Source organism: Malaya genurostris, chromosome 1, assembly GCF_030247185.1.
Source record: "Malaya genurostris strain Urasoe2022 chromosome 1, Malgen_1.1, whole genome shotgun sequence".
Taxonomy (NCBI): domain Eukaryota; kingdom Metazoa; phylum Arthropoda; class Insecta; order Diptera; family Culicidae; genus Malaya; species Malaya genurostris.
The window spans coordinates 81660528-81680538 of NC_080570.1; the positions used below are offsets into that span (position 1 = coordinate 81660528).

General features: G+C 37.7%; 1 protein-coding gene across 5 annotated transcripts in view; it reads left to right on the forward strand.

The window, feature by feature from the left end:
- The window catches only part of LOC131440627 (sodium-dependent nutrient amino acid transporter 1-like), a 458129-nt gene that overhangs the window by 228273 nt on the left and 209845 nt on the right, over positions 1 to 20011 (forward strand). For 3 of the 5 annotated variants that reach the window (XM_058612072.1, XM_058612071.1, XM_058612076.1), the window contains exon 1: positions 17107 to 17285. The exons of the other annotated variants lie outside the window; for them this stretch is intronic. In XM_058612072.1, the coding sequence (XP_058468055.1) occupies positions 17202 to 17285 (84 nt within the window). In that variant the 5' untranslated portion in view covers positions 17107 to 17201. Of the gene's footprint in view, positions 1 to 17106; positions 17286 to 20011 lie in introns of those variants that run through there. 5 annotated transcript variants of the gene reach the window in all.

The following is a 20011-nucleotide window of genomic DNA, read 5'->3' on the forward strand; positions in this document are numbered from 1 at the left end:
ACGACGTGAAGTCCGTTTTGGAAAATCTGCGCACAAATTTTTTGTTCCATACAAATGTGACCAAGTTGCAACCGGTCAACCCGGTTTACTAAGCGTATGCCTCTCATGCTGCGGCCTTCCAGCATGTTACCCATGTACGAACTGGCACATATCCCGCACGGATAGGCATTGCGCCTACGTTCGTAACTTATCACCTATCCCGCGTACTACGCTCACGTCAATTGCATTCGACAGAGCGGGGACGGCACTACCATATGTGAAACAGCTGGGTTTTGGAAAAAAATGCGGGTGTTGACTGAACTAAATCGGTTGTTGGAATAACTAAAAAAGTGTTGGACTTAGCTAAGAAAAAAAAATCGGATAGGTTGTTGGAAAAGCTAACTGAAAATATGTAGGTTGTTGGAATTGCTAACTACGGTTTGGAGGGACAGGTACGAACAGAGAGGCGAATAGCTATATGAGCGCTGGTGAAGTGGTGCACTACCGTGGCCCACTGCCAGATAGGTGGGAGCTCGGGTAAAATATTATCTCCCGGGCAACAATGAGATACCACCGTTGCTTCCGGCACTTGTCGGAGGCGTAGGAGGGAGAGTCTGTCAGGTTTCGTATCGTATTCCGAACGAATCCGGTTCAGACAAGGTTATAGTGATATAGTGCGAATTCAATATTGATCAAAGAAGTATTTATCAAGTGTGTGTGTTTAGATAGAGGAGCGTATTTAGAGTTAAACCATTAACGACTAAATTTTGTGTGGTGTTTATACGATGGCACCTACAACAAGAGCAGACCGCAATAAGCTGCAGCGGTCACTGACGGACATTGCGTCGTCATTGGTAGTAAGACAGGGCGATAAAGCTATCTGCAACATCGATCCCGCGTCAGGATGTCCATACGTCCAGAGTAGATTTGCCCCTGGCAACTTCATCCGTCACTTTTGTACCGTACATACGGAACGTGCATGTGCAAACAATCTCCTTACAATTGCCTATCCAATGGAGAAGAAGGAAAGAGTAATTCCTAAGCGTTTAATAGCTATTGACCGGCAGTTACTAATTGCGTCAGCAGTTAAGCTGACGACCTTCCATCATCTTCCTATTTCCTGCTTCGAGTGGGAAGGCTTCAAAGACTTACTGAAACCGATTACAACGACTCTTGGGTGCACTTTGAACCGTGTCACAATGAAATGTCATCTCTCGAAGACTGCCTGTCGTCTAAAAGAAATGTTGATAGATGAGATGAAAGGCAAGCTCGTCTGCTTGAAAATAGATTCTGCTGCCCGACACAATCGCCATATCTTAGGCATCAATGTACAGTATGCCCTAGACGAGCAGGTGGTCATTCGTACCCTTGGTATGATCGAAATCAAAGAAAGTCAAACAGCGGTGTTCTTGAAATCAAAAGTTATGGATACTTTGGCCGACTATGGGCTATCTCTTGAGAACATATTTTCCGTGACATGCGACAATGGGGCTAATATGGTGGCAACGGTTAGAAAATTAAACAATGATACGTACGTAATGCCTACAGAGCAGCAGGCTGATGGTACGAACATAGATGAGCTGGATGAGTCGGATGTGATAGAGGATGATCAACAGTGTGAACGAAACGTTACTGCTGAACTGGCCAATGAACTGTCCGAAAGGATTACTCTTGTGAGATGTGCCGTGCATACCTTACAGCTTGCAATACTGGATGTTGTTGATAAATCCGATGAGTCTATCCGAGCGATCACTGCTGTTGCTAGAAAATGTAAGCTGGTGAAGTACCGGTCAGAGTTTGAAAGCTACGATGCTTCATACCCACCCGTCTGGAGTAGGAGACGATGGGGTGGTATATTCAAAATGATGGAATCGTTCGTACACCAAAAAAGGTTTTTTAACCAGTTGGCCGATAATTTTCCCGAACTAGACCTTTCCAATCAATGGTCGTTCATTGAGCATTACTATGATACGTTTAAGCCGTTGTACATCTGCACAAAGCAAATGCAAGAGAAGCACGTGTCGTTATCTGACTTCTATATGGCATGGCTGATGGCAACGAGTGAGGTACAGAAAGTTCGCGAAAACTCTTTCAGTCCCCATTTACTTCGGTCGTTGAACAATAGATTGAACGTTTTGCGCCAATTGAAGGCGGTTCAGATGGCATTATACCTGGATCCAAGGTTCAACTATCAAGGTTCTAAAATATTCACGGCTGAGGAAAAAGATAAAATTCAGCAATACATAGTCGATACATGGGAACGTATCTGCCAACTGGGTAAAACACCGGCTAGTACAAGTAGAGAATCGTCAGAGTCTACCGATGATTTTGATCAGTATCTTACGCAAATGTTTGGTGAATCCGTGAATCTTGGTTGCGAGACCGGGTTTCTTCAACAAGTTAAGTCTTTGGACCTAGAGCCACGCCAAAAACATAACTACAACGTGTGGGACCATTGGTTGCGCCGTAAGACTACGCACCCAGAGATATATGCAGTAGCAATGGTTGTACTATCCACACCATCGAACCAAGTCTCTGTTGAACGGTCTTTTAGTGCCCTTGCCTTGGTTCTCTCTAATCAACGCACTGGCCTTGGGAAAGATACGTTGGAAAACATTTTACTTATTAAATTAAACAAAGACTTATTCTCCAGGGCGCTGGGAACTGCGTATGATTGGAAGGGCCCAATCGACCCGGTTGACGATGATTCTCAGGAATGAATATGATACCGTTGATGCTCAACTGAATGTCGAATGAGACAAATATTGTCGTCTATCACTGGCTCATCGCCGGGTGATAGGGGGATAACTTTTGTTTACATTTTCATGAAATCAATTTCCAATGATACTGAAAGGGTTCGGCAGTCATGATACTTGTTATGATTCAATTAGCGACAATCGTCGTTGGGTGGACGATGATATATGTGTTGTCTCAATGTAAGCTCGAGTCACCATTGTGATAACGAATTTTTTCAGCACTGGACTTAGATTCCGCACGGTAATACCTATCCAACAAGCCATAGATTGTTAAAATCCGTCCATTTTTAACGGAGATATCGAAATTTTTGTGTAAGCGACTTTTCCCCCTATTCCAGCAGTAGGGGTTTTGAGCGCTGTATGACAAAGAAATGCTTGGGAGCAACGGAAATCACGATTTTTTATACTGTTACATACAATTGTTTCTAAGTACCAAAAAGACTGTGTACAACATCCTTTTTTATGACATTTGACCTCGGACCGATTTTAGCACGGCTCGTTTTTGGCAACATAATCGTTCGAATATGACATATATAAACCAGATGATGGCACTTTTTTTTTAATTATATTGTTTTAAACTACTTACAGCAATAAATGCTGGAAGAACATAACATCCATATACCATTCGAATCAGTTCGTCGAGATCAACAAATGCGTGTGTGACAAATAATTTCACTCAATTTTCTCGGAAAATTTCTTTTCTACAAATTCAGATTCATACGAAAAATCGTATGCTCCCAAACAAAGTTCCTGAATTATGTTTGGTTCCGATCTCTGGTTCCGGAACTACAGGACGATATGTGAAACGAAATCAAAATTGTGTAACTCATTATTCTCGTAGATGGCTGAACCGATCTAAGATTCAAATGAAATCTAAGAATCATCTCAGATTCAAATGAAAAGTTTCAAGATTCTATAAAACATCTTACTTTTCAGTCAGATCCAACTTCCGGTTTCGGGGATACAGGGTGATTGTTATAAAAATGTCTATTCCACATAAATTAATCAGGTTTATCGGGTTAGCAGATTTGGATAGTCGATAAAATTTTTTTTTCAGTTTTAGTGGTATTCAGTTGTCGAATCAGAAGGCACCTAAAAATTTAATTCGTGCTTTGATTTCTCAAAGATGTCTTCACTGATTTTCAAATATTTTGAAACAAATGTAAACTATACAGCTACTCAGGTGAATTTATCTGACTTCGGCCATACCGATTTTAGAATTCCGGTTCCAGTATAAAATCGTTTCTCAAAGCTCAATCGTTTTCTCAAAAAAAGCCTAATCAAATTTCAGAAACAAAAATTCAAATTAAAACAAACTTATATACAAAATTAATTAATTTTATACATACATACAAAAATTAATTAATTTTATCCTATTATGACTTCCGGTTCTCGAATTACATGATGATGAATTTTTAAAATTCAAACCAATATAGAAGATGACAATCCCGAAAAGCTTCAAAGTTGGACTCAAAACTGTTGTAATTTATTCGTCATATGGCCATACGAATCGGTTTGGGTTATGCTGAATCCTGAATACCGGCTCTGGAAGTACTTTAAATTACCGTAAACTCTAAAATGGAACTTACTTCGACATATCATGGAATGTTTAATCGATTGTCCCACTTCTAGATTGAAATTCGATCCGATTTGCAGTTTCGACATTACAGAGTAATGAGTGATTAAAATCTCAAATTGTCGCTTAAAACGAACACCGAAGAATATTCATGCAAAAAACAGATGCGGATTGATAAAAAAAGGTATCATCTCACTGCTAGGTGGATTAAACACGTTTTTATCATTAAAAACTATACAACTTTCTCAAACATACTATGCTCCTATCATGTTTAATGAAATAGACCCATTTTTCATGTTTTTTACAAAATTTCAGCTTTCCTATCATCAAAAGGCGCAAAAGGTGCAGATGGGACTACTTACATATTGAACTACTTCAAAAGAGCTTTGATACCGTGGTTAAGTTACTCGTCTGCGATCGTCTGCAGGCGAGATATGTTCTTTTCAAATATCCTTGTTCTTGACATTCGCAATGATAAGGTTCATTGTATGTCAGATCAGGTGTCAGTATATATTCATTAACACGGTACTTGCCACAAAATCTGTCGGACGATGCTATGAGTCTTCTAGCTGAATAAGAGCATTGTCAGCTAACATAAAATAAATACAAATAACTAAAATATGAGTTTTGATCATACTTTTCTCTACCAGAAGATGACATAACTTAATTCGATTTGATAATTGCCTTTTTAAGTTACTAAACTATTCAATTTATAGACTTCAATGTGCAAAAAAAATTTTGTGGCAATTACCATGGTAATGAATATATACTGACACCTGATCTGACATACAATGAACCTTATCATTGCGAATGTCAAGAACAAGGATATTTGAAAAGAACATATCTCGCCTGCAGACGATCGCAGACGAGTAACTTAACCACGGTATCAAAGCTCTTTTGAAGTAGTTCAATATGTAAGTAGTCTCATCTGCACCTTTCTGCGCCTTTTGATGATAGGAAAGCTGGAATTTTGCAAAAAAAAACATGAAAAATGGCTCTATTTCATTAAACTGAAATGATAGCAGCATAGTATTTTTGAGAAAGTTGTGTAGTTTTCAATGATCATAAACCATATGATAATGATCATAAATCATAAACTTTGTAAAACATGAAAAACTCATATAAATTGAAAATATATACGTTTTCATACAAAAACTGGTTTTAGGACACCCTTTTCAGAAAATACATCATATCATAACTTACATTCAAGTTACGGGAATAGTATCTTCTGCAAATTTGTTTGAAATAATGTTCTGAACAACTTTGCCGAAGTAATGTTATAGTTATGCTTTAGGCAGATCCAAATTGCCTTAGCAGCACCGACTAACAAGGACAAATCAAAGCCACAACAAAAAAAACACGGCAAATCTACAATAACATCATGCTTATGTATATTAAATCTTGCATTCTCTCTCTCTCTTCTCCCACATTCATCTTGTCTACTGGCATTGTTTCTATACTAGTGCGCACTTATAACTAGCTTACCTCTAACACTCACGCCTACAATATCGCAGCTTCCCGCAGGTCGTCTTGGCCATCCCGACCCGTGACTTCTTAATACCGCCACAGCCCCTTCAAGTCTCACACCACTCGTTGTCTCCACGTTCCAGCCAGCCACTTCTATCAGACAGTGAGCTACCCGTTCCACCACGCGCACCATCCGTGCCTGTGCAATATGTGTCTAATGCTTTATCTCGACGCGGATAAGTTTTGATACGTGTGACGTGCCTTACGTACCTGCTTCTTCTTCCCAATCCGAAATATGAACAACAAACCTGAAAGACCACTCTTTTTAGTTTTCTATTTGAAACACCTCGCTAGGATGCACTTACCCTCGCGGGGGTGGTTATATCTTGAATGCGTTTCTGCTCTCGTTCACATGCAGACTACGTCTCCTTCGCCTCTGGGCAAATGCCAGGATCCGATAATAAGATCGCTGTGAAGAACGTGAGCATGAGCTCTATGTACTCTAATGTATTAAAATAAAGGCTTACTTTATCCGAACGGATATTTCTGTTCCTTTCCGCTGACTCAGTGACCTTGTTGGTTTACGCATTTGTTCACGTGGCATGGACAAAATATACCTCTTATTTTTCACCGAGTTGTAAAGATCCGCATTTTCGCCAGACTTACATAGGTTTCGTGACTGCCTGAAAGTGATATCGATTAGCATGCGGATTCACATAACCTCCCTACAATGGACTTACGGCGTACTCGTAGAATCGCGTTTCAATGTCAACGACAAGCGTATCTCCACAATCTCCGTTACACTGTTGTGCACGGTATTAGGTTTAGTTTTCGAAAATAACTGTTGCCGCGATTAGTCTTTTTTCCGGGTGTTTTACTCCAACTAGTTTAACCCACCACGTTCTGTGCCTGCCACTGCACGAAAGAAAAATGTCGTGCGCTTTCAGGTTTCGTCTTCCTCTTTCTCCTTCAACGGGTGGTTCAGAAGCAATTCTGTTAGAAGTGGTAGCGTTTGGCTGCGTGCGTATTTACGATGTGAAGTCAGTTGCCAGTTTTACGGTATTTTTTACACTGCAGTTGTGTTGAATTTAATGCTACTCCTAATTTGGATCTTACCAAATACTCTTACAATTTAATAACGTTACAGTAACTTAGCCCCTATATTGACCCTGAGGTAAAATAATATTTTTATCTCACTTTTAGGGCGATTAATCACAAAAATAAAATTTGCCAAAAGATGGCGTCTATCATTCTGAGCAACTTTGCTGAAGATGTTGTACCTCGAAAACCACGTTTTTAATGAGTTATCAATTAAGAGCGTGAAATTGGGCTTTTGAACCACTGTAAAGTGGCGAGAATTGGGCACATAAATAGACATTTTCGAGCGTGAATAATACGAAAACAAGAACAACTGTCACTGCAACGGCGATGACAATTCGTTAGGCACTGTACGCACTCACTTTAAAGGCATTATCAACTATGTATTTAGACCAGCCCCAGCCGGTATAGCCAACGGCAGAAGAAAAGTTGTACACCTGATAATTAAAGCTAGGAATCTGTCAGTCTCTAAAGTTCAAACTAAATTTTGTCTCCTATAATCGACGCCAAGATTCAGCTGCTCATTCGTTAGGATAATGTTCGTCGACGACAATATCAACATTCTGAGCAGAATTATCAAAGTAACTGAGCAGAATTTTCCAACCAATTCCTTCTCCCAAAGAGGAAATCAAATACTTCTTACAAACGGCGATATTTAGTAGCCACAAATCTAATTTGAACGTAGGGGGTCCTATTGAAAACGATGTTTCATTGAAATATGATCACAATTCATTTCAAGGGTTGTTACAAAATGGCATTACTGAGACGAATTTTTATGAAATTAAGTAAATCATTAAGAAACTTAAAACATGAAGGCTCCTGGTAATAAATTATTTTTAATATTTTGATTCAAAATCTTTCCAACAACATGAGAATCTTGCTGAAAATTTTCAACAAATGTTTTTCAGTAGCTTACTTCCTTAAGAAATGGAAAAGTGGTTAAGTAATTACTATACTCAAGCCCAATGAATACCCAGCGAAAAGATTTAGTTATCGACCAATTATTTTACTATCTTCTATAAATAAACGTTTTGAAAAATTAATCTTTGTAATGATATCGCAAATTAATGCGTCTTATATTTTTTACCACAACAAATTGGATTTCGTCATGAGCTTTCAATAACTCATAAAATTTTTGGAGTCACGTTTAAAATATTAACTATTATACATTCTGGATTATCCACTGGAGCTGCGTTTTGTTTGTTTGTTTGTGTCTTTTTGCTTGTTTCGTCTGACAATAAAAGTCTTAATAAATCTAAAGTCAAGTTTGTAACCAGCGGGTACAATTTTGATTGTTGGTCTCCGCCACAAACATTGGCTAAACGCGACCTGCTCAGTTTCCACTCCTCTCTTCTAAAATCATAGAGTCTTATTAGTCTAAGGCGTTCACCAGTGTGAGTGATAGCCTTCCACGTCCGTGTTTACATGCGAGACGGATGGGTCACTCACGAAGGTAAATGTGGCAGATATGCACCTTACGTGTATCACTGCAGCGGTTAGAACTTCTTGTCGCGCAACATCCCATTCGCTGTAGTTGGTGCTATTGGAAAAGCTACCAATATTTGACAGTTTATAAAGTCAGCCTGTATGGACTAGGTAACAAAATAAAATAAAAAAACATTTCCGATTTCCGATTCTATACAATGTTGGCTGAGCTCAGCAGAAGTTGGGAATGTTCTTTTTGTTAGTAGCACTCAAAGGAGTAAGAAGTGCGCGCGATTCTCCCGATTAAAGTGATTTACTTAAAAAAAAGTGATGTACCGATTTATTCATGTTATCCTTTCTTATAGCTTAGTGAAAATAAAAGTCAGTGAGCATTTGTAAATTTATGAAACTATTGTACAGTTACGGTTAGTTAAATTACAAATTAAAAGTGTGTCAAACAAATTAAAATATGTACTTATATCTAATAGTGTTAAAACAGCGACAAGGCATCCACAGTTAACACGAAAACGTAGGAAAATTTGTTAAAAGGTAAAATAATAACATAAATTCTGTATAGTGGATGTAGGTTAGACCTCAGCAAACACGTGACAAAATTGCTAATGTCTTCTGGGTAGGCACCAGCGGCCTTTTTGTTTTGGGCTGGAGACTTGGTCCGAAACCATTTTCATTTACAGTGACCAACGGAGAGAAACCTGACGCGGTCCAACCGCAAGCCACTAACAAGGCAACTCCGACCTCACTAGTCCCACGTCAATTGGTGAGCTGTTAAAGACAGATTCGATAAACATCAAGGCATACAGGATAAAAAAAACCCGTGTGTTGCTTCTGTGAGATGGCGTCCCACATACCGTTGGTTGGAACGATTCCGTAGAAAATTCCAAGTCTACCTACGGCTGGCACATGGTCAGTCACTATTGAAGATCATCGATCATCTCGTCGAAGATAATGCACACCACTATACCGGAATAAAAATCGCAAGTAAAACAATCCCATGTGACGTCACATAGATTTAAGAAAACCAATTTTAGGCTAGCAATAAATTTGTTAATAATGTTCAGAAAATCTGTGTCAGTTTAGTTTGAAAGGGTAGTCATTATTAGTGTCGTTACACACTAGTTTGCATCGGTTTCCAGGCTCGAAAGGGGCCTCCAGCCCTCGCCTTCGACTGCTCACCTCAAAGAAAGATTCCCGAATTTCGCTATTGAGCATTTGGTAAAGTAGCATTTGCGCCTATTGGTAGTCCACCTTGACCATTACCTGCAGTGAATGTTTCGTTTTCCTAATGTTCCCGTTAGCAAAAGAATACACGTGGTGAGTATATGCTAGCACCGAACGTTGAACAGTAGTAGTGTGAATAACCCTTCCTCAACCACCCACTGAGCGAGTCGTGTGGCACCAAGTTATAAAATCGAGGTTTGTGACACTGAACAAACTTACGCGATGATTCATCAAAAACAAATAAATTTTCTACTGATTATTACCTCAAGGCTAGTTTTTATAAAAATAAATCTGCAACCGAATAGCTACACTTTGTGCTACAAAATTATTTTAAAAAACCCTTCTTAATCCACCAAGTGGTGTGATAATGCCTTTTTCTTGCCATTCAAATAGTCTCATCAAAACATTCATAAGATCCTATCCTCGGTCATTAGTTTGTGAGCTTATCAAATAACCCAATAATATCATTTAAGCGAGTCTAGTTCTTCTCCGGAACCAAACCTCACAGCCATTTGATCTTCGAACTTGATCAATGGATCAACAGACGCTTTCAGACGAGCCGAAGTTTGTTAATACCGGTTCATCCATCTCTGAGAATATTGCGCAGTGAAAAAATTCGTTAAAAGGTGCACACACATACACACTCATACTCATACTTACACACACCCACACACAGACATTTTCCAATCTCGTCGAGCTGAGTCGATTGGTATATAACACTATGGATCTCTGAGGCTCCGTTATAAAGTCGGGTTTTCAGGCAATTTTAATCCCTTTCTATAATATTTGACGCATAAAGAAATAATGAAATTTACACGACATGTAAATCACTAGTAACATGGAATAGACATGAGTTGAATCGAAATTTTGATTGAAAACTTTCATCGATGCAAAACTAAATCGGATTGTGTTGAATTTTCAATGAATAAAACCGTATATTTCAATTAACGCTTAGTTTGCGTTTAAATTATATTGAAACCTACAGAATTGTAAAGTGACTTTATGTTTAATTACCTGCTCCAAATATGTGCATGAAAATAGATGTAAAAAAAAATATTTTTATCTGTGTATAAAAAAGTTCCGGACCTTTAATTGACAATAGATCCAGTTATCTTTGAGGAAAATAAGTAAGTAATTTACTCTTATAATCGTGTAATTCCGTAACTGGAAGTCGGATCCAAAAAAAATCAGTAATTTTTTATGAGACTCAAATACATTTAATACAATTCTAAGTTTGTGGAAATCAGTTGAGCCATCTCCGAGAAAAGTTAGTGCAGATTTTTCATGGTTTTGCTCATTTTACCTCATAATTCTGGAACCGGAGATCGAATCAGAGTAAAATTCTGGAACTTCGTATGAGTCCAGTACATTTTTCGTTTCAGTCGATGTTTGTGAAAATCGGTCCACTCGTATCCGAAAAAAGTTGGTGCACAAAAATGTTACATACTCGTACATACATATACATAAACACACAAAAACACACACAGACATTCTGCGTACTCCATTGTAACGAATGGCATATGACACTCGGCTGTCCGGGTGTCGATTCGAAAGTCAATTTTCACATTATTTGCAATTGCTTCATATATTATATAGGCGAACACAATACCGTTCTTAACCCAGTCAGCACTTTCTTAGAATGAGAACAGGTATAGCGTGATGGGTTGGTCGATGCCTTCCATGCAGCCCGCCTGGGTTCGTTTCTCAGCACGGCACACTAAAGTCAGGAAATTTTTCTGGCTCGAAGAGGCGAATGACCTTAAGGTTAAAACCTATCTATACATTCTCAGAGAAAATTATAATGTCAATCAATTGTAACTTGACACTACATCTTCGACTGTATAATTATGAGCGAGCAGAATTCTCAAAAATAAAAATAATTTTCAGTGCCCTTCGCAGCACCATAAAACAATTTAGTGTTGCAGTGATTGATCATCACTGCATTTAATCTTCTGTTATATGAGTACAAATAAATAAGCCTAGTTGTTCATGTAATAAGTACTACACTTCTCATTATGTGTACATGGTAAGCAGGCCCATGAATCTTGGACCGATACTCGAAATAAATTCGCTATGGTTTCATGAATTTTTTGAATGATGAGTACTATGTAATAATTAATGGGCATGAAAATATAAGTTTTGTTAAAATCGCATTTCGGGCGTGGCGGGAATTTAAATATTATTGTGCAAAACCGGTACATACGAATAAATTACCATCATACACATAATAGCATTCCCTCCATTGTGTCGTTTTTATAAGCACGAAATCCTCTAAAATTCTGGTACCCGTAAACACCCAGCATTCAAAATCCCAAAAAAAAACTCATCCCCAAAGTTTGATCTATACTATAGCCTGTTCAATATATAATATAATGCACGTATGTACTTATAGATAAAATAACGAAGATGAAAAAATTATCTGAAAAGAACAATTGAATGAGACAGGGGAGAATAGTCAATAATGGATTGGTTGAAGTGAAATGATAGAAATAGATATTGTTCACTTTAGCTATTAGAGCGCTTACACCGGAAAGATGACTCTTTTTGCCTTTCTCTATAGAAAGGTGATAGAATTGCTGGAAATCCAATATCCGAACGGAGCCTCGGAGACTCATAGAGTTATATACCATTCAACTCAGCTTGACGAGATATGAAAATGTCTGTGTGTGTATATGTGTGTACGTGAAGTTTTCAACGAATTTTTCACGTCCAAAATTCTCAGAGACGGCTCAACCAATTTCAAAAAGCTTGGGCTTGTTTGAAAGCAACTTTTGGGACATTGATCAAGTTCGAAGATCAAATGGTTCTTACTTTTGGATCCTGAGATATGATGGTATAGGTGACCTAAACATCAAAACTAATACCGTTCAATTTTTTGCCTTTCTCATATAGAAAGGTTATGCAATCACTGTGAAAACCGACTTTTGAACCGAGGCCCGGAGGGCCGAGTGTCATATACCATTCGTCGTCGTTCGTTCGTCGAGTACGCAAAATGTCTGTGTGTGTGGGGGTGTGTGTATGTGTGTGTATGTGCGAATGTGTGTATGTAACGTTTTTTGCACTAACTTTTCTCGGAGATGGCTGAACCGATTTTCACAAACTTACATTCAAATGAAAGGTCTAATAGTCCTATACAAAGTTCCTGAATATCATTTGTATCCGACTTCCACTTCCAGAATTACAGAGTGATATGCAATAAAAATGTGAAAAATAATGCATTAAAAATGTGAAAATAATGTCACTCATTTTTCTGGGTGATGGCTGAACCGATTTTCACAAACATAGATTCAAATGAAAGGTCTCACGATCTCATACAAAGTTCCTAAATTTCATTTGGATCGAACTTCCGGTTCCAGAATTACAGGGTGATTTACAAAAAAAAACCTGTTTTAATCCACCTAGTGGTGTAATGATATCTTTCTCATGTATAATATTGTGGTATTCTATTCAAAAATTTTTCCTTCGATTTTTGCAAGAAACCAAAAGATTGTTTGTGCATTAACTAGTATAACATACAGAATAAAACAGTGCTTTGATTGCGTAGGTCATCCTTAAGAAAACGAAGTGGGTTTACTATTATATATACTTGCAGCACCGCAACCCGAGAACCGGTGTAATCTAATTCGACTCGTACGGTCACCAACTAACATAACGTTCAAACTTCACTAGTTTTTATACAATTTGGTATCGTACTCCAAACGACGGTTTAAATTTTTGTTGAACCCAAAAATATGCAGTAATTTTTGGAAGGACCATAAGACCTTTCTTTTGGCCCTAAGATTGAGAATAACGGTTTAGAGTCCAGTTTTTTACGGTTTTTCTTCCGCCGGTTTAAGTGACGGTGTACAATATTGAACACACTTCACCCTATAACTCCGGAACCGGAAGTCACATCCGGACGAAATTCAGGAATTCCGTATGGGACCACGAGACCTTTCATTTAAATCTAAGTTTGTGAAAATAGGTCAAACCATCGCTGAGAAAAGTGAGTCCATTTTTGTATATATGACCACAAATTCCGGTACTTCCGGAACCGGATACCGGGAACCAGGATACCCGGAATCGCTTTGTTTAGTTGCCTACTGACAATGAATATCGATTTATGTAGTTTTGAGACAAGTTTAGAAAAATTTTAACGTGTTTTGTTTCGCCGATTTAAGTGACGGTGTACAATATTGTACCCTATAACTCCGGAACCGGAAGTCAGATCCGGATGAAATTCAGAAATTCCGTATGGGACCACGAGACCTTTCATTTGAATCTAAGTTTGTGAAAATCGGTCAAACCATCGCTGAGAAAAGTGAGTGAGATCCATTTTGGTATATATGACCACAATTTCCGGTACTTCCGGAACCGGATACCGGGAACCAGGATAGCCCGAATCGGTTTGTTTAGTTGCCTACTGATAATGACTATCGATTTGTGTTGTTTTGAAATTTCAAAAAACGGCCTCATTTGAAGAAGAAAAAAAGTTTTGTTTCATCAAGACAATGCACCGTGTCACAAGTCGATGAAAACCATGCTGAAATTGAACGAATTGGGCTTCGAATTGCTCCCTCATCCATCGTATTCTCCAGATTTGGCCCCCAGTGACTTTCCTGTTCTCAGACCTCAAGAGAATGCTCGCTGGTAAAAAATTTAGAAGCAATGAAGAGGTAATCGCTGAAACTGAGGCCTATTTTGAGGCAAAGGACAAATCGTACTACAAAAATGGTATCGAAAAGTTGAAAGATCGCTATAATCGCTGTATCGCCTCTGATGGCAATTATGTTGAATAATAAAAACGAATTTTGGCAAAAAAATGTGTGTTTCTATTAAACGATACGAACTTTTCAGCCGAACTGTTAATATAGGAGGCTAGGTACGACAAATTTGTTGTTAATTTTTAATGAAGCTATGAAGTTCGAAGATATCTGATTCTTCTAGAAATTTCAGTACGAGACAATTGCAATGGCCTGGTCTGAAATGTATCGACGATCTTCAGTATGCAAGAGTAATTTTAATAATAATAATAATGATAATAATAATAATAATGATAATAATAATAATAATAATAATAATAATAATAACAATAATAATAATAATAAGAATAATAATAATAATAATAATAATTATTATTATTATTATTATTATTATTATTACTATTACTATTATTATTATTATTAATATTATTATTATTATTATTATTATTATTATTATTATTACTATTATTATTATTATTATTATACATATTAATCTGTATGTATGGTAACCCTGTTTCGCATGGCATATTTTCACACGACCCCATACTAGTATAAGGATGTATTCAACATCATCACTTCCACTTTCGCTTTGCCGTTCGTAATTAAATGGGCTAGTGACGGTGAAAATTATTTTAAGTTCCATCTTGATGAATCTTTTGGTAGGAAATATTGAGATCTGAGAAGGTTCTCGTGTGTGTCTTATTTCGGCAACAGTTGTCCAGAAAATGGTAGGAAAGCGACAAAATTCAACTAGTTCTTTAGGATGATCTTTAGAACTGAAAAGGGCTTTGAATGGGCCTTGCTGGACTTTTTGGCTGCCTTTCTACCGGTTTTCAGTGTCATCGTGCTGACGGTATCTCGTGCGTTAAGAGTAGCTGCTTTAACTTAAATGACGCTATTTCTCACATTACATTTCATTTTATACCTGCTACTGGCCGGTGTACGGACAGCCCCTTTTCCAAAATTCCTTTTCCTGTTCACAGAACGGGAAACAGTGAGACGACAGGTCCTCGATGTTGCTCTCGTGTGTCTTGTTTCGGAAACAGTTTCTCAGCAAATGGTAGGAAAAATGAACCACTCAACTTTTATATGGATGCTCTTGTATAGATGCAGACATCTCGCGTTCTGATTGGCTGGTGCTGTCGTGGGTTAAATCAAACAGGTTTTTCAATAGTGTACTATTAATAAACTTCAATTTTGTTGCAATACACGTTCAAGTTGAAAATTTTCGATTCTATTGGTAGTTAGATTATATAAATCCTTCTACAGATCACTGAGCTATGAGCTTTCAAAATACGAGAAAGGCAAACGCGCCTTATGAATTATCCTCATTGATAGTTGTTTATACCCAACATTTCAGAAAAGTTTAATTTTGAACTATTTGAGATTAAGTCACACATTCATAAAATTGTGATCATATATCCGATTGCATGTCGCAAGATTTATGTTGATTCATTAGAAACAACAGGAGATATTCACGATCAAAAACTTATCACTCTCTCTGAGGGTAAATTTTGAAAAGGCGCCCCATAGTAAAGTAAGTCGTATTCACGACAAAAACAATTTTTTTTTCGGTTTCACGAAAAATCGGAAGATTTTGATTTCAGTGTACATATTTTTAGAAAGTTCAATTACGGGCAAAATTCTGATTCTAGAAAAGAGTAAACCGAGTCATGATTTGGGGAAGATAATATATTTTCATGTTATGATAATACACCATGATTAAAATTTCTCGGATCATGATCCATTCGGACTAATTTCCATGAAATTTAAAGGTAACGCACTTGAAGTTGTTGGGCATAAATTCAGGCGTTATGTGTAATTTTTGCAACGATGGTCATTTTTGCAATATAAATTCAGTGAAAAGCACGACGAACTTCTTTTAAAATGAAAATATTCTGTTTTCTGTTTTTGAAAAACGACGAACCAAGAGATAACGTGTATACTTGCATTCATTACTTCAGTTTTGATTTTGTGTTTCAGAATTTAAACTCTTAAACGAAAACACGAGTGAATCTAACCTCTTAAAAAGAAACTCTATGTCGAATTCTTGCAAAAAAATCATCTTATTTATAATGTTTAGGTGCATCAATACAGCTTGTGTTGTTGAATCTTTGAAACAAATTAATCAAAGTGGTTGAACAAAATATTTTTCTGATTTTCGTTAGATGGTTTTCCAAATTCACAATAGAAATAAACGCTTGCTCTCGGAATATTATTCTAGCAACAACGATCATATCAAATATGTAAGAATACATTCGAACAAAATGTAACATTGATGTTTGTCAAATGAAAAGTGTAGCCGTGCTTAGTATCTTATGATGTCAATTTTCGGTTCATTATCTTTATTTTTATGTTATGTTGGTAAAACAACACGATTATTGAATAACATGCTTCAATGCTTGTGTGAGAAAGGCGCTACATGCTTGTGTGAGAAAGGTGAAAAATCTATTAGAATAATTAGTAGAACAAAGGTCTTTTCAACTCAAGTGATTGTGATCTGGTCAGTATTAGAAAAGCGGTGTTTCGTGATATTTCTGGTTTTAAAAGATTAAGTCGTATGGTTTTATGAATCGTGCCAACGTTTATCTACTATGTGAATGTATTATAGATACAGTTTTAGTACCTTTTAATTGTCTCAATATATTTTATAGTGTCGCCATGATAACAGCCAATGTTTACAACCTAAACAACCAAATAAAGCTACGTTGCAAGATAAAAAACGTTTTGAGAGCATATTAACATTTATGATTTTTGATAACTTCGCTCAGAAAATTAGATCAATGAGAGCTTTGCTAGTAATTGTTCATCAACCGTGGACGACGTTGCAATTGAAAATATCAATTTGTTTTACTAGCAGGTTTTGTATCCTAGTGTGATTCGTTTTGTCCTTAATATTTAATTTGCCAAACGTCAGATATGCAAACTATTTCCAATAATTCAACGGGAATTATTGCTGTTGACAAAACTATCAATGAAAAAAGCATGGAATTGAATAATGAGGTAAGACCATAAATTTCATACTTATTGGTTTTTAGCACTTCTAGCACTTCTTCTAACGATTGCAGCTTATATCAACTGAAATTCCTTGATCTTGAGAAGCGGCTCAAAGAGCCGAGTGTCACGTACCATTCAACTAAGTTCGAATAAATATCTATTACACGAATATTTTTAACAAACCCCGATTTCGATCGGAGCTCCCAAGACCTCTAGTTTTGTACAACATTCGACTCAGCGCGACGGGAGCGGAAAACGTGTGTGTATGTGTTTGCGCCTTTGAAGATTTTTTTTCCGCTCAATTTTCTCGAAAATGGCTTTTACAAGCTTAAAGAACTAGTTTGAAAGCTACTATTGAGTCATTGCTCAAGCTCGAAGCTATAACTTCTTGTTCCGGAGATATAATGGTACAAGTGACGTAACCGAGAAAACCTTCATTTTCCTTACCGTTAAATTTTGGCATTAAAAATGCATTACTCTTCTCTATACGGTGCCTGGGGTCAATTCAAAGTTTCAAAAATAGCCGCGTAACCTTGTTTTAAAGCTAATAACTCAGTCATTTGTTGATGGATTGATTTAACAGCTAATCGATTCGGAAACATTAAACTTAAACATGTACGACAACGTCGTTTCAGTATTTCAATAGCATAGTATTGATAAATTGGTTAGAATCAACCTATGCTTTTATTAACCAATCACAGAAGCAAATTATATCATTCTATTGATTTTTCGTGCACGGCCGACGTTTTCGATCGTTCTCTTCTGCATCGCACGAACATTCGCACAATATGGAATCTATAAATAAATGTTATATGGTTTATACTAAAAAATTTTATTTGGCTCATTTGCTTCAGTTTAACGTGGCCGATTGTCTTGTTGTTATAGGAGAAGGAAGGATGCCGTATTAAGGGGGCGGCATACCCGTCGGACCCGAAGGGAATCTATGAGTTGGGACCTGGCATCACAATACTCGACACACAACCAAACAACATGCTCGATGTCATGATAACCATCACCGCAAACGCAGTCACCACTCTCGGTGAGCCCTACACGACGGAGATGCGCGCTGAACATATAATGATTAGACATAAGTCTTGACATTACACGAATAAAGTCTCGGTTCACGTCAAACCCCCGGAACCAAGCTTTCATCGATACCTGTGGAATTGCGGAGCGGAAACAGAAACATCCACTTTCAATTACTGACAATATCGTCGTTTTGTACAACCTGATCAGGTCTACTGGGTGAGAGCCCCACCAAGTTCCGGTTATTGTACGAAGGAAATTGATTCTCTGTAGGCATTTTCGTTTCAGATCAGGGAATCAGGGAATCGAAACAAATTGGCTCAAATGGCACGTTCCCCTTGATATTTGGAGATTTGTGCTTTGCCATCAATTTGTGTTTAGCATCATTTCCCCGATATATGAGGGAAGGATTGAAGGGAAATGGTAAGGTTTGGACTAGGAGGATGGGGAAAATTGACGACACATAAACACAAAAAGCAGAAGTAAATCCTGCATCCCTAAGGAATGCTGTACAATCTGCTGGGGATCACATTTAGTGGAAGCAGAAGTAAATTCTGAACCTCTACGAGGTCCCTAACAGTCTGCTGTAAAACCTATTTAGGTTTGTTACTATGTGAGTTCTTTCTTCGATGCACAGTTAATAAAACCTCCAACCCCCGAGAGGAATTTGAGATTTTACAAAACCGACACCATTCTGCACTCCCGGAAGAATGCAGAACGATTCGATAGTTGTGTAGATCCAATGAATGTACAGGGTCCGGCACTCGAAGTGTAACCAATTAAAAAGGTCATAAATTCAGTTTGGAAAATTACTTTTACTTAATTCAAAGTACAAAATGTGTAAAAATAATACAAAATTCAGAATCAATTCACTTTTGCTCGATATGACCACCTTTTGCCTTGACTTGATGACTTGAGAGAGCGAAGTAGTTGCTGCGTTTGGCCGAAAGCGGTCAATTTCCGAACATTGTATTTTCTGACGAGAAAATTTTTCCAATTGAGCAATTCGTAAACTCTCAAAACGATAGGGTTTACTTAACCGACTGTTCATACGAGAATTTGTCATCGATTGGCCACCAGGAGGCAGCACCCGCAACAGATAATGGTTTGGGCCGCTGTAACCGCAGATGGGCGCTCTCCAATCGTTTTCATCGAGCCTGGCGTCAAGGTAAATGCGACATATTATCGGGAAAGTATTCTGGAGGTTGCTTTGAAGCCGTGGGCAGACAAACCTTTCGGTGGCAGACCATGGACGTTTCAGCAGGACTCGGCACCGTCTCACAAAGCTCGAGTGAACCAAGAATGGCTGAAAAACAACGTTCCGAACTTCATCACGTCCACACAATGGCTCTCGAATTCACCAGATGCGAATCCAATGGATTATTCTCTTTGGGCCATTTTGGAGAGCAAAGTCCGAACTAAAAGATACACCAGTCTCGAGGCGCTGAAAAAAGTTATTGTCCGCAAGTGGGCCAAAATACCTGCAAGTCACATTCGGCCAAACGAAGCAACTCCTTCGCACTCTCAAGTCATCAAGTTAAGGCAAAAGATGGTCATATCGAGCAAAAGTGAATTGATTCTGAATTTTGTATTATTTTTACACATTTTGTACTTTGAATTAAGTAAAAGTAATTTTCCAAACTGAATTTATGGCCTTTTTAATTGGATACACTTCGAGTGCCGGACCCTGTATATGGGTTTGAGTC